The sequence below is a fragment of the Rhagoletis zephyria genome, unplaced genomic scaffold (assembly GCF_001687245.7).
Source record: "Rhagoletis zephyria isolate East Lansing unplaced genomic scaffold, Rhagoletis_zephyria_1.1 Rzeph_scaffold_00324, whole genome shotgun sequence".
NCBI classification, from domain to species: Eukaryota; Metazoa; Arthropoda; class Insecta; order Diptera; family Tephritidae; genus Rhagoletis; species Rhagoletis zephyria.
The window spans coordinates 225136-237351 of record NW_016157408.1 but is presented as its reverse complement, the minus strand read 5'-3'; the positions used below and the strand labels follow the sequence as shown (position 1 = coordinate 237351).

General features: G+C 34.1%; 1 protein-coding gene across 1 annotated transcript in view; it reads right to left on the bottom strand.

Annotated features, from left to right (window-relative positions):
- Positions 1–12216, bottom strand: part of LOC108359012 (defective proboscis extension response 1) — a 230663-nt gene that overhangs the window by 77168 nt on the left and 141279 nt on the right. The window contains exons 3-4 of the mRNA XM_017610623.1: positions 5358–5435; positions 4648–4780 (exon numbers count right to left, since the gene is read on the bottom strand). Of these exons, the coding sequence (XP_017466112.1) occupies positions 4648–4780; positions 5358–5435 (211 nt within the window). The remainder of the gene's footprint in view (positions 1–4647; positions 4781–5357; positions 5436–12216) is intronic.

The window sequence follows — 12216 nt, the reverse complement described above, 5'->3', positions numbered from 1 at the left end:
AATAGCGCCTCTCCCAGTCCTCTCTTGCAGGAATGTGGGTAGTGAAGGATCCATTCAGACCCAGCATCGGCGTGCAGTGCTCTGTACAAGTCGGAAGGAACCCGAAGCCCTTTAGAACACTGGAGTGCCCATAGCTTGAGGCGAACTTAACGCCCACCCCGATTAGGCTTACAGTTACTCGTGAACTTTCTGTGGATTTGCTTGACTAGAAATGTGGGAATTTAGTGTTTTGGCTTACCCATTGAGCCAAAAATTAGCCACATTACTGAACAGTATATTGCGACAAGACACTGGGTCGGCTGCCAATTGATTTGCGAAATAAATTTGCCCAGTTTGACGTTAGTATATTTAAAATGGAAACGCAATTCAAACTAAGTACAGTAAATAACAGTGTTGCCAGATTGCACCAATTTGTGACCGCTTAGTCGTTATCGTAAAATGGAAACACCGAAAAAGTGGATACTCTTTGCATATAAAAACTTTACCAAAATAATTGATTTGCTTATTTTCTTCGACACAGTGACCTTGAAAATACGTTTTTAGTTACAAAAAAAAATTTTCCTAACGAAGGCATTAAAATTCCACACTGCAGTTGTATGTTGATAATCACCATGCTTGCCACAATCGATTGCCTAGCGATTCATGTGACATAACGTAGGCGAGCCTCAGTTAAATTTCATATAACTAGAAGCCATTTTCCTTAATATTTCCGTACACAAAGAACAACAATACAAATACATGTATGCAGGTGAATATACAGATAGATAAATATCCATGGTATAGTACACATCCATATGTGTGTACGTTTGGTATTAAATTATTTTCTTTGCCAAAATTTATGGCTTACAAAAATAACTGATAGTCCGAAGCAAAAACTAATTACTTACATAGGTATAAGCATTTTCACACAAACTCAGATAGTTATGCAACAAATATATATATATATATGTATGTATGTATGTATAAATTCCTGGTTATCACCATTAACACCACACGTTATGCGTGTGCATGTGTGTTTTTTCTGAGAAATGTCCTTTTACCTTAACAAGGACATAAGCATGAAAGGACTTACATACATACATACATACAACTGAACAAGGACATAAGCATGAAAGGACTTACATACATACATACATACATACGTATGTATGTGTCGTAAATTATCATCTTGTGATTTCATGCTGCTCTGAGGTAATTCCACATTTAGAAATAACACACAAAACCATTTGCCTCAGTCGTGCACGCAGCAGCCGACCACTTGTGATTTAACACAATTCGACCGAAATTTTAATCGAATTTAAGTGCTGCAAGCAGTGCTGGTCTAATCGAATTTGTCACATACAAATTTCAGCAAAATATTTCCACTAAAGGGCATTTTTGTATGTTTGAATAAATACCATAGAATTTTGTGAAAATTTTAATACCGATTTTGTAAAGAATAAAATTTAAAATTAATAAGTTAAATAAAATATTACTTTGTTATAGATATCAAACGAAAGCGGTTCCAAAACAATATATTTTGAAAATATCTTGAATATATATTTAAAAAGTTTAAATTGATTAATAAGCAAATTAAACTAAGTATGTCAACAATGTGGGTATCAAACGGAGAAGTTCAAAAATTACTTATTTCCGAACGATTCAAGTTAGTTGCCAACTTTTCAAGAAATTTATATTAAATTAGAAGGTACGTTTAAGAAATAGTTTTTTCATTGCAGCTGCCACCTGTCTATATACTTAAGATCAATTTAACCCTTAACTACTGATGTTGGTTTGTGAGACAACACAAATTTTAAGGTTAAGTAATAAAAATATATGCAGACCGTTTCATCAAAAACTTTTTTTTAGTGAAATTATTACCTTTTTGAATTTAGAAAAATATTAAACCTTCGATTTTTTTTTAATTAAACTTAATTTAATTTACATTTTATTAGCAATATTTTGAAACCACATTTCAGGAAAAAAAAACAAAAAAAAAAATTTTTCATAATTCAAAAAAAAATGTTGTTTAAAAATAAAAATGTGGCAACTTTTACAATAAATAGTAAATAAACTAAAATTTTTGTCGTGGTCTGATAGACCGACAAGAGCACTTAAGGATTAATTTAAAATTTTTTATTAATTTTTAATTTTTAACTTTGAACGCCGGACTTTTTGGTTCAAGTCCCAGTGAACTCGTTGAAGAAGTCTGATGAAATTGTTCCCTGTATGTATCTCCTGTCTTCGAACAATCAATCAATAGACATAGTGCAGCGAATTACAATACAGCGGCTTTGACCGCTCAGCAATGTAATATGAATGGACATAAACGCTGCAGACGTGAAAATTTTCAGTGAGGTACCCGCTGGTGTTAGAAGAAGAAAGAAATGCTTTATTGAACTCTACTCGACTTGACGTTACTGGCCTATCGAGACATAAGTAGTAATTTAAAAAAAAACGTATAGTATTTATAAGATTTGATTTTAAAAGCAGCAACAGCAAATATTTCCAGTTGCAGTTCTTTTCGGATTGCCGCTGCTGCTACTATGTAAATGGGAAAGAAATTCAACCAAGTGAGAACTATTTACATAGATTGCTAAAATTATTATGGAAAATAAATTTTCTGCCTGCCCTGAGGCTTCTAGTTTCACGAAACACTCTAGTTCTATTTTACTTTGCAATTTTACGTAAAATTTTTTATAATTTCTGAGTCAATATTTTACTGTAAATGCTTTTGTTTGAAGCTTAGATATTATTTTCTTGCATATTTCTGCATTCGTACAAGATATTCAGCAGAAATTCAATGCATACAAATTGTGAAGTTTTCGCCGTATATATGTACAATCTTGACTACATACAAATATAAATCATTAAATATTTTTTGTTTTGTTTTGCAACATGAAACTGGAAAATTCGTTTTATTTTAACTTTTATTAGATTAACTCGGTCATTTAGAGAGATTACGGTGCACATAAAATATGTATCTGCATTTTACGCTTAGTTTATTCAATTTATTATTCAGTGTTTGTAGGTAAAATATTTGAAGGAATGTTGCTGAAGGTTCTTAATAACCACTAGAGTAAAGCCATGCATTTGCAGCTATTTAAATATATCTATATATACATAAGTATAAATACATATATATAAATTTAAATACATACATACATATGTAAATGTAAATCTACACACATGCATAGTTTCATACATAAACAGATGTACATATGTATGTTTATGTATGTATATATGTACAGCATTCACTCGGAATAAAAGTCTTGAAAATTCAATTGAAAATTCATTCTTTGCCAAAATCATGAACATTTAACAACTTTTTGCTAAATCAGCTTATAAGCTCTAGAAGTTACATAACGGAACTACATACGAATTGCGTTTTCCGTTGTTAAAAGTGGATTTAAGTAAAATTTACTTTCAGAATTTTTCAGGAAAAATTATATTTAAATAACATACGTATCTCAGACTGCTTTACCAAACACCGTTGTGTTTTATTACAAAATTTATTATATTTGAAGGCGTCCACCTAAATTTTTCGGAAAAATATTAAGATTTACTTGAGCTGGACCAATTTGAAAATACCTCCAAAAATTTAGTTTTTTTATGAATAAAAATAAAGAATTAAAAAAAACCCTCTCAGATCACAAAACAGTTTAAGTTTTAAAAATCTGCGTAAAAATCAATTTCTTTTTTCAACGGAATCATGATAATGAGATCTTTGATGCTGCTTTTTTATAATTTTTTTAAGATAAGTTCAAGAGAAGCTTGGGTAACTCAGTCAAAACTATACTTATTTATACTTCCGAGGAAAATTGGAAATGTATTTTTTCATCCTTTTTATTTGTTTTGCAAAGTTGAATTAAGGTGTTTTGATATTAAAAAAAAGGGACGTGAATGAGTTTTTTTTTTAAATCGAACGCCACGGCCATATAAAATAGGCGAATTAGTTTTAATCGATAATGTACCTTCTCCCACAGGTACGTCCCGCAAACTGGAACATTGGAACCAGCATATAAGGGTCCGTATCAGGTGACGAAATTGCATCCCAATGATTACTACATAGTAGAAGATCTCCCACCAACGGTACAAAAAACTCACAGAGCATACGCAGGCGTTTTCACTAACGAAAATATGTAGCCTTGGTGTTCTATAGGGCCCGAGAAAGAGACAGACATTGAAGCGAATGATGATCACAAATCGTTCCGGATTCCGGAGTGATGATAAATCAGGAAGGACCGAGCTGTCAACTACACTTGGCAATCCTGGTATTGAATGACAGTTGAACAAAGAGCGCGAGGCACAGAGAGAGTACGTCGGTAGTCGGTAATTAGCAACGATAGCGTGCTGTCAGCTTCTTCCAACTTGATATTGTATTTCATTGTTTAAAATCAAACTTAATTTATTAATTCGATTTCTATAAAATTTATATTCATCCTAAATTATTAAAGTTACGTGTTTTATTATTTCGGCAATTCTGATAACTGTTTGATAAATGTGCATTCCCATCAAAAAACTTGAGGTAGCTCCCCTCTACTATATCGGAGTATGATGTTGCTTGCATATACAGGTGAAAGGTAAATTTTAATCTGACACTTTTTTAATTTACAATTTCTTTTTTTTTTGGCTGAAGTAAACTTTAATGTTGGAAACTTCACTTACCAATTACACTGAAAGTGTATGAGAGAGACATCTTTGGTTCTGTATTGATTTGGCATTCGTAAATGCCCGAATCCCGCGGTTGTGGATATTTTATTTGCAATGTCCAGTTACCCGAATTTTCCGGGCGTATTACCTAAGAAAACAAATAAAGTTACATTTTTATAGAAACAAATTAAAATTTTCAGCAACTCTTTTTAACCGATTTCAAAAAAGGAGGAGGTTATCAATTCGTCAGATTATTATTTTTATTTACTTATGTATGTTACCGCATAATTTTGGACGCACTTAATCGATTCTATAATTCTTTTTTAAAAGAAGGGTCCCATACAAATTTGGTTTCATTGGATCATGAAGAAATTAACGGTGCTTTTAATTTTTTATATGAGAATTGAAGTCGGTTTTGTTTTTTGCTTAAAAATTACTTGTTATTTCCATAAAACAAAATATAAAGACTCTTCTACAAATCTTACGATTTTAATGCGGTGCGATTTACAGGATATTTTTTTTAGACTTCTTAAAGAAAGGAAACAAATTCGCACTTAATCGATTGATGCGACGTAAATAATAAGCTTTCAGCAGTTTTCATTTGAAACATATATTATTTTATATTGAAAAATATTTTCCAAATCGCAGCGATTTCAAATCGTTATATCTTCGGAAAAGATTTGTATGTATTTTAATTTTTTTTTTGCATTGTAAAACAAACTTACTTGAAATCGCTGATCTGATGTATATGTCGTCGAACCAGCGGTCAGTATGTGTAAATCCCGCTTCCTTATCCAAGACACCTGCAAAAAATTAAATTATACAAAACTTGTAAATTACTCAAAAATGCAAAGTTTACTACATAAATAATAAGCAGCTTCTAAGCAATCGATAGACTGACAAAAAGTTCATTTGCGTCAACTAAATATACACTAGCGACCAGTGCTTAGTCAATGGTAATTTTTGTTAATAAATTTGGTGTTTTTAAAATGCATTTAATTTTTACTTTTTTTTTTTGTAAAAATATGGCTGATGCTGAGATAATTACTGAAGGTATAAATTAAAACTGTTTTTAATTCCAAACCTTATTAATGGCCAATTATACTCCTGGGCGAGACCTTTTCGGCGACATAAATTTTAAGAAATCGGCCATCCAATAAGTAGTTATAGCAAAAAACGCGAATTAGTTGTTCTTAGCGGGTCCCTAAAAAATTTGTTGCACCCAAAAATTTTTCCCGACATAAGTGTTCAAATAAAACTGACGAAGGCTAAATCTTTTTGAAGTGAAATTCCTTGCTTGGGAGTTGGTTTGCTTGGGAGTAAATTGGCAAAGTGAACGGAAATTGCAAACGGAAATATCGATTTGGATATAGATAATTTTATCGGTGTTGCAATCGGTATTTTTATCGATGTAAGGCAAGTTTCACGTCTCCAGTGGGGCCTAGGCGCAATTACGTTTTTTTTTTTTTTCATTCATATATAGTGATACGGCTTAATGTCCACCCATGTGCGCAAAGAAAAAATACGACAAGGAACGCAGACAAGCCTGCAGCGTATGCGGATGTTGTATTTGACAAGAACTCGATCGCCAGTTTCAGCTGCTTCAGTTTATGGGCTAAGCTATGGACTCAGCAGCGTAACATTGAAGCCCTGGAAACAAACGTCCTCGAGCGACGACGTATTTACATCGGCAGAAATGCAGATAGCGACGCCTTACAACACGCTACAAGTAGAAAGCATAGCCGCTAAACAGGCGTCCCAAATTCCCAATATTTTAACTCACGATCTACCGAATGACCGTATGCACCTCTCAGAAATGGGCTACAGCGGTCACCATATACATACTTACAGGCGTAATAAGTTCCTAAATCCGAGAGCTTAAATTTTCATGTACCAACTAAGATGTGACTCTTCGTTTTTATATACATATGTACATAAGTGCAGTTATATGTATCTATGTATATTTTCCTTTCCACTTCTTTATATGGAAAATACCTACATATAAATTTTATAACTAAAATCGTATTTTTCGTTATTATTCAAGGGCAGTCGCATTCGTTGACACGAATTAGGCGCAAAGGGACCCGAAAACTTTTCTAAGCATAAATGTGCAAATTGTCATTAAAGTGTTGTTGTCAAAGTGCAAAACTTTCTTAAGCTCAGCTTTTCATCACCAGCGAAAAAACCTTTGACCTTTCACTCAACTTTTGTCAAAACAAGCAAATTATTTACTCGAATCCGTATTGAGGTCGTGAAAAAGTATTGCGTCAATTTTAATATCAACAACAATGTTATTAATCACTTCGCCAAATTTTAATGCCTAAGGTCAACTAAGCCATGCAAAAGAAATTACCAACAAATCTTTGTTACATAATTTAGGAGACACTCTTTCAAGTTTACACAGCATTCTGCGACATTATCGGCCCCAAGCGACTATAAAAAAAAAACCCGAGATTCGCCAACAAAGTTGTAGACACACACATTAAATACAATTAAAGCATTGTAAATACGTTTAAACTTTTAGGCCACAACTTCGCTCTGCACTTCGACAGTTTCAAGTGTCAAGCCGCGTACTGACATCAACAACTCTTTTCTTTCTTTTGTTTTTGCTGTCGTTCAAAAGTTTTTATGTTTTTTTTGCTACCTCGGCGGCGGTAGGCCTGCTTCAGTAGAAGGTTGNAGCCGCGTACTGACATCAACAACTCTTTTCTTTCTTTTTTTTTTGCTGTCGTTCAAAATTTTTTGTGTTTTTTTTGCTACCTCGGCGGCGGTAGGCCTGCTTCAGTAGAAGGTTGAGAAGATTTTCGCTCCACTGACAAATAATGAAACAAGATTGCGAGTGAAGCAAAAATAACAACAGCATTATCAACGCAAATGAAGACACACAATGCGAAAACACTGAAGAGCTGAGCGCAGTCGGTAGGAAAAAAGCAACCCTAATAACGGTGTGTACAAAAACTACAAAACAAAAGGGACTCGAACCAACCCTTCAAGTGTCAAAAGAAAACAAACAAGTAAATAAAAGAAAAGTACAAAAAAAAAGAAAGCTGAAAACATTTTCAATGAAAATAAAAACATAACTGAAAATGTGTTAATCCTTACATATATATATTAGGCATATGACTTTTCTAAAATTAAATATACCCATAATGAGAAGTTGCGATTTAGTAAGATATTCGTAAAAAAACTTCCAGCAGGGAACATTGAGGAAAAAAATCTGTAACCAAAAAAATCATTTACTCGTACAAATGTACACTGGCGGCAAAAAGTATTGACACAGCGAATTTTGCACAATATATGCACAACTTTCTATTCTAATATTTTTGCGCTATTTTTTTTTTAATGATATGTTTCATTATACAACAAAAACGCAAAAATATAATTTCTAAACTTTGAACAAAACTCACGAATTTCAATAAATTTGAATGCAAATTTTCAACTTTTTAGTCAGATCTTTTAGAATTTTATTGGGTATGCAGTTTGGGTATGAAGCATTTTTTTCATATAAAGTGTTTTCGAATTTTTTTTTATGGAAGAGACTGCGTAAAAAAAACTCCAAAAATCAAAGGTAATTCATAGATACTTTGAATTTCTACTTTATTTCAATAAAATTGATTGAGCTACAAATCTGCGTACTCAAAAAAATTCTAAAACTTCTGATTAAAAAGTTGAAAATTTGCATGAAAATTTGCTGAAGTTTTGCACAAAGCTTATAAATTATATTTTTTTGTTTTTTGTTGTGGAATGAACTATATTTTTATAAAAAATTCTCCAAAAAATATAAAAATAAAAGTTGTTGCAGATATTGTAAAAAAGCAGCTGTGCCAATACTTTTTGCCGGCAGTGTATATAGAAAATTCTATGTCAACCGAATTATGACTTAGAATTTTAAATATATTTATTGGCATATCCGAAAAACAGTCAATCGAAAACGGAAGAAATGCATGATATCCAAACATTCGCATTTTTTGTTTTTCAAACATGGCATAGTGCTACGTAGTTCTGAGTTGCCCCGCTTACTTCCTAAAGCATAGCTCTGAATAGTATTAATTTTGGTAATTTATCTACCAAAAATTTTACCGAAATTTCCCTATAAATAAAAAATTTAGTCAAGCGTAGGCACTTCACCATAACCATAGAACACATAGCCAAAAAATACATAAACAGGGAAGAGCAGGTACCCAAAGTGAAGGATGTCGATGTGTTGGACTCGGAAGAGTTTCTTGCAAATACAGTAAATAAGTTGATCAGTCTCGGTGCATTATCGGACATTTCGTGGTAAGGCTTAATTTTCCGACGGATGTACCAAGATCACCAAGCACGATTTTGATATCGCAGCGGGGTCAGCGTTCGTAAGTGCGGTCTAGTCGGTCATAGAGGGAATCCTTGGACGCGTCACCTTTCTCTTTCGTGTGAAGGCGTGGGTGCAAATGAGTGAAATGTCATCAAAAGGACAGGTTCTCATCCGAGACTGGGTCCGGAGACTAGCACACAACCCTCTACTGGGCATGTGACTTCTCAGATAAGGTGCTCAACTGCTTCTGAATAGGTGCTCAACTGCTAGCCAGAGGATACTTCGCGAAAACACTGCAAGTCGTGAATTGCTAGAACCGGACGAAGAATAATAGCTTTTAACCACTCGCGGTTTAAGTAGGGCTTAGCTTGAAAATATTTTAAAGAGGGTCGTCACTTGTTTGTAAAGTCGAATTTAATTATACTAGTGTTCGCCCAGCGGTTGAAATTCAACCGATAAAATTAAGGATAGTTTATGTAAGTTGAATGAGCTAAAATAACATTAGTTGGAATGGGTTAAGTGGAGGGGAGTTTAGCTTAGTACTTGGCATAACATAACATAACCATAAGCTAATATACTCAAAATTGATACACCCCGTCTTACCATCTAGCGGAAGGTTTCGGACAGGTGAAAAAACATATATTTAATACTTGCGCCGGGTATTTCATGTTCGGCTCCGCCCGAACTTAGACTTCCTTACTTGTTCATTTACACATATTAATCTGACGCTCCCAGGAACTGTTCCTTTTACACGAATGTATTTACATACATACCTATCCTATGTATATCCTCACATAGTTACACTTACATACGTCTGCCTTCATTTGCTTGCAGGCAACAATCAGCGGGAATTAAAATACCCAAAGCTGAGACAACTCATGCAAATTTAATTTTGTTTCCAAGCGCCGACGACTGCTGCACTGCCGCACTGTCTATCCCTTCTTGCTGAATTTATTTTAATTATGTGTTATTTTCGTTTTTGTTTTTGGTGTTTTCCCCATTCGCACATTGTTAAGATTTATTTAACGACTTTAGTTTAGTTGCAATTAATGCCTGGCAAAATTGTTACTTTGTATTGTTTTGTTTATATTAAATTTTAATTACGTAAACAAAACTCTTATTAGCGCCAATGTGCTACATACATAAATTAACATATGTATGCATGTATGTATAACATTTATTACGGTTACTTAGTTCTTTTTATTATTCTAAAGTTCTGTTTTGACGCTGTAACCGTATAAGCAAATGTTTCCGAGTCCAATAAAGTCCCCTAGTCAGTTTTTTTTTTCCATTGAATAACTTAAGGATTGGAGCACTTGTGCTGTCCTAGCGGAACAACTGTATTTTTTTGCCCAAAAAGAAGAAAGGAACAGTTTCAATTGCCTACAAAGCCTAAATTATTTGGCAAGAATTGTTGCTCGCTTGCTCTCTAGCCTGTCATAGGTGGTGCGGATTATGTTGGATCCTAAGATGACGACGAAGTCCTTCACTACTTCAAAATAACTACCAACCGTGACGAAGACTTTAGAAGTGAAACTTCTTCACGGGCGGTGGGGTGTAAATGCTAACACCAATGTAACAAAGCAGCGACACAATCGTTGAGCTCTAATTCCGAACTCAAATTCTATGAAAAAGCGTCAGAAGAAGGGGAGGGGGATAGCAGGGGTGGCTGGAAAATACTAAGACTAAAATTAAGATTAAGATTGAGATTAAGTTTAAGACTAAGGTTAAGGTTGAAATTAAGATTAAGATGAAGATTTAGATTAAGATTGAGGTTAAAATCAGGGACCGTAACAGTTACACCTTTATTAAAAAAAAATCGCTCTTTAACAATTATTTCTTGACCTTTATTTAATTACTTTTTAAAAACCCATTTTTTCTGACTTTTATTTTATAAATCGAAAATAACAATTATTTTTGATTTCTATATAAAAAATAAAAGTCTCCAATAACTGTTCTCTAAGACATATAATATAAAAATCAAAAATAATTGTTAGTTTGGATTTATAATACAAAAATCGAAAATAATTTTTATAGTTTTAAATTTTGATAAAAATTTCAAAAAAAATTTATTTTAAAATTTGAGGCTCGGTGAAAATAGAAATCGATTGGTATGTTTCACTTAGTTGTAGAACATTTCCTTCATAGTGAATTTTTGCACGAAGGTTTTCATCAATAACTGTTATGTTCGGCCCCTGGTTAAAATTCAAATTACGATTACGATTGCGGTTAGGGTTAAAGTGAAAGGTAAGGTTAAGGTTATCGCTAAAAATTAATATCTATCAGTTTTTTATAAAAGTTTACTCATTCTTGTTCGAAAAATTATATAATATGTGGTTGTTGACCTACAAGTGACCTTGAATATTACGTTAGCATTTTTTTACATAATTTTCCCCTGAAATGTAACTAAACAAGAGGAGATATTTTATTTTGAGCACAGAGTTTCGTTTCAGCCCAAGGTGCGGCGTAATATTTCTCATCGTACCAGTTGCTATCTGAAATCAGAATACTTCTTTCGCGAGGGTTTTTCTATAATGATTGAGAAATGTGGTGTCACTACTCTCGAGTGGCAGTTTGTTGAAGAGTGACCTCCGAAAGAAGGTGTGAGTGTCGAGTTTAGCGAAGAAGTTGGCCGTCTTTTGTGATTGCAGCTTCTCGACGTTGAGCTTTCCATGCATTATTGGGCGCACATGTTTTACTGCACAGAGACGGATGCGTATCTTGGCTACATCTTGTTGTAGTTCAATTCGATATATGGATTCCGAGAGCCCGACGTACATCTAAAACACTGGAAGCGTGCATTCCGCGAATCACAACATGATCGATTTGGATTCTCGGATTTCGATCTGGAGGCAGCCAAATACTTGATGGATAATTTTATGCATGAACCTTGTACTACATACTGCCATGTTTCGGGCGCCGTTCAAGTCGATCAGCCTCAGTCTGTTATCGAACGTTTCGTCGTGAAGGCTGAGTTTCCCGACAATGGCGCCAAAGATCCCTTCCTTGCCCACTCTGGCAAGGACGGCTCGTCCTTCTCTTCAATCGGATCATGGGCACAAATCAGGGAGATGTTGAAGAACCATGTTTTGATGCGGATTGTCGCTAGATGCTCGTCCACCTTGGTGAACAACAGTACTCGTTGACGAAATCTCCCTCCCTCCACAAATCCAACACTGTATTCGCGCTCCTTTACGTATCAAAGGTCTCGTTCAATGCATTTCTTGGATGGCGGTGATGTCAACCTTTGTCTTCCTGAGGACATCAACCAACCGGACAGAGGCACCTTT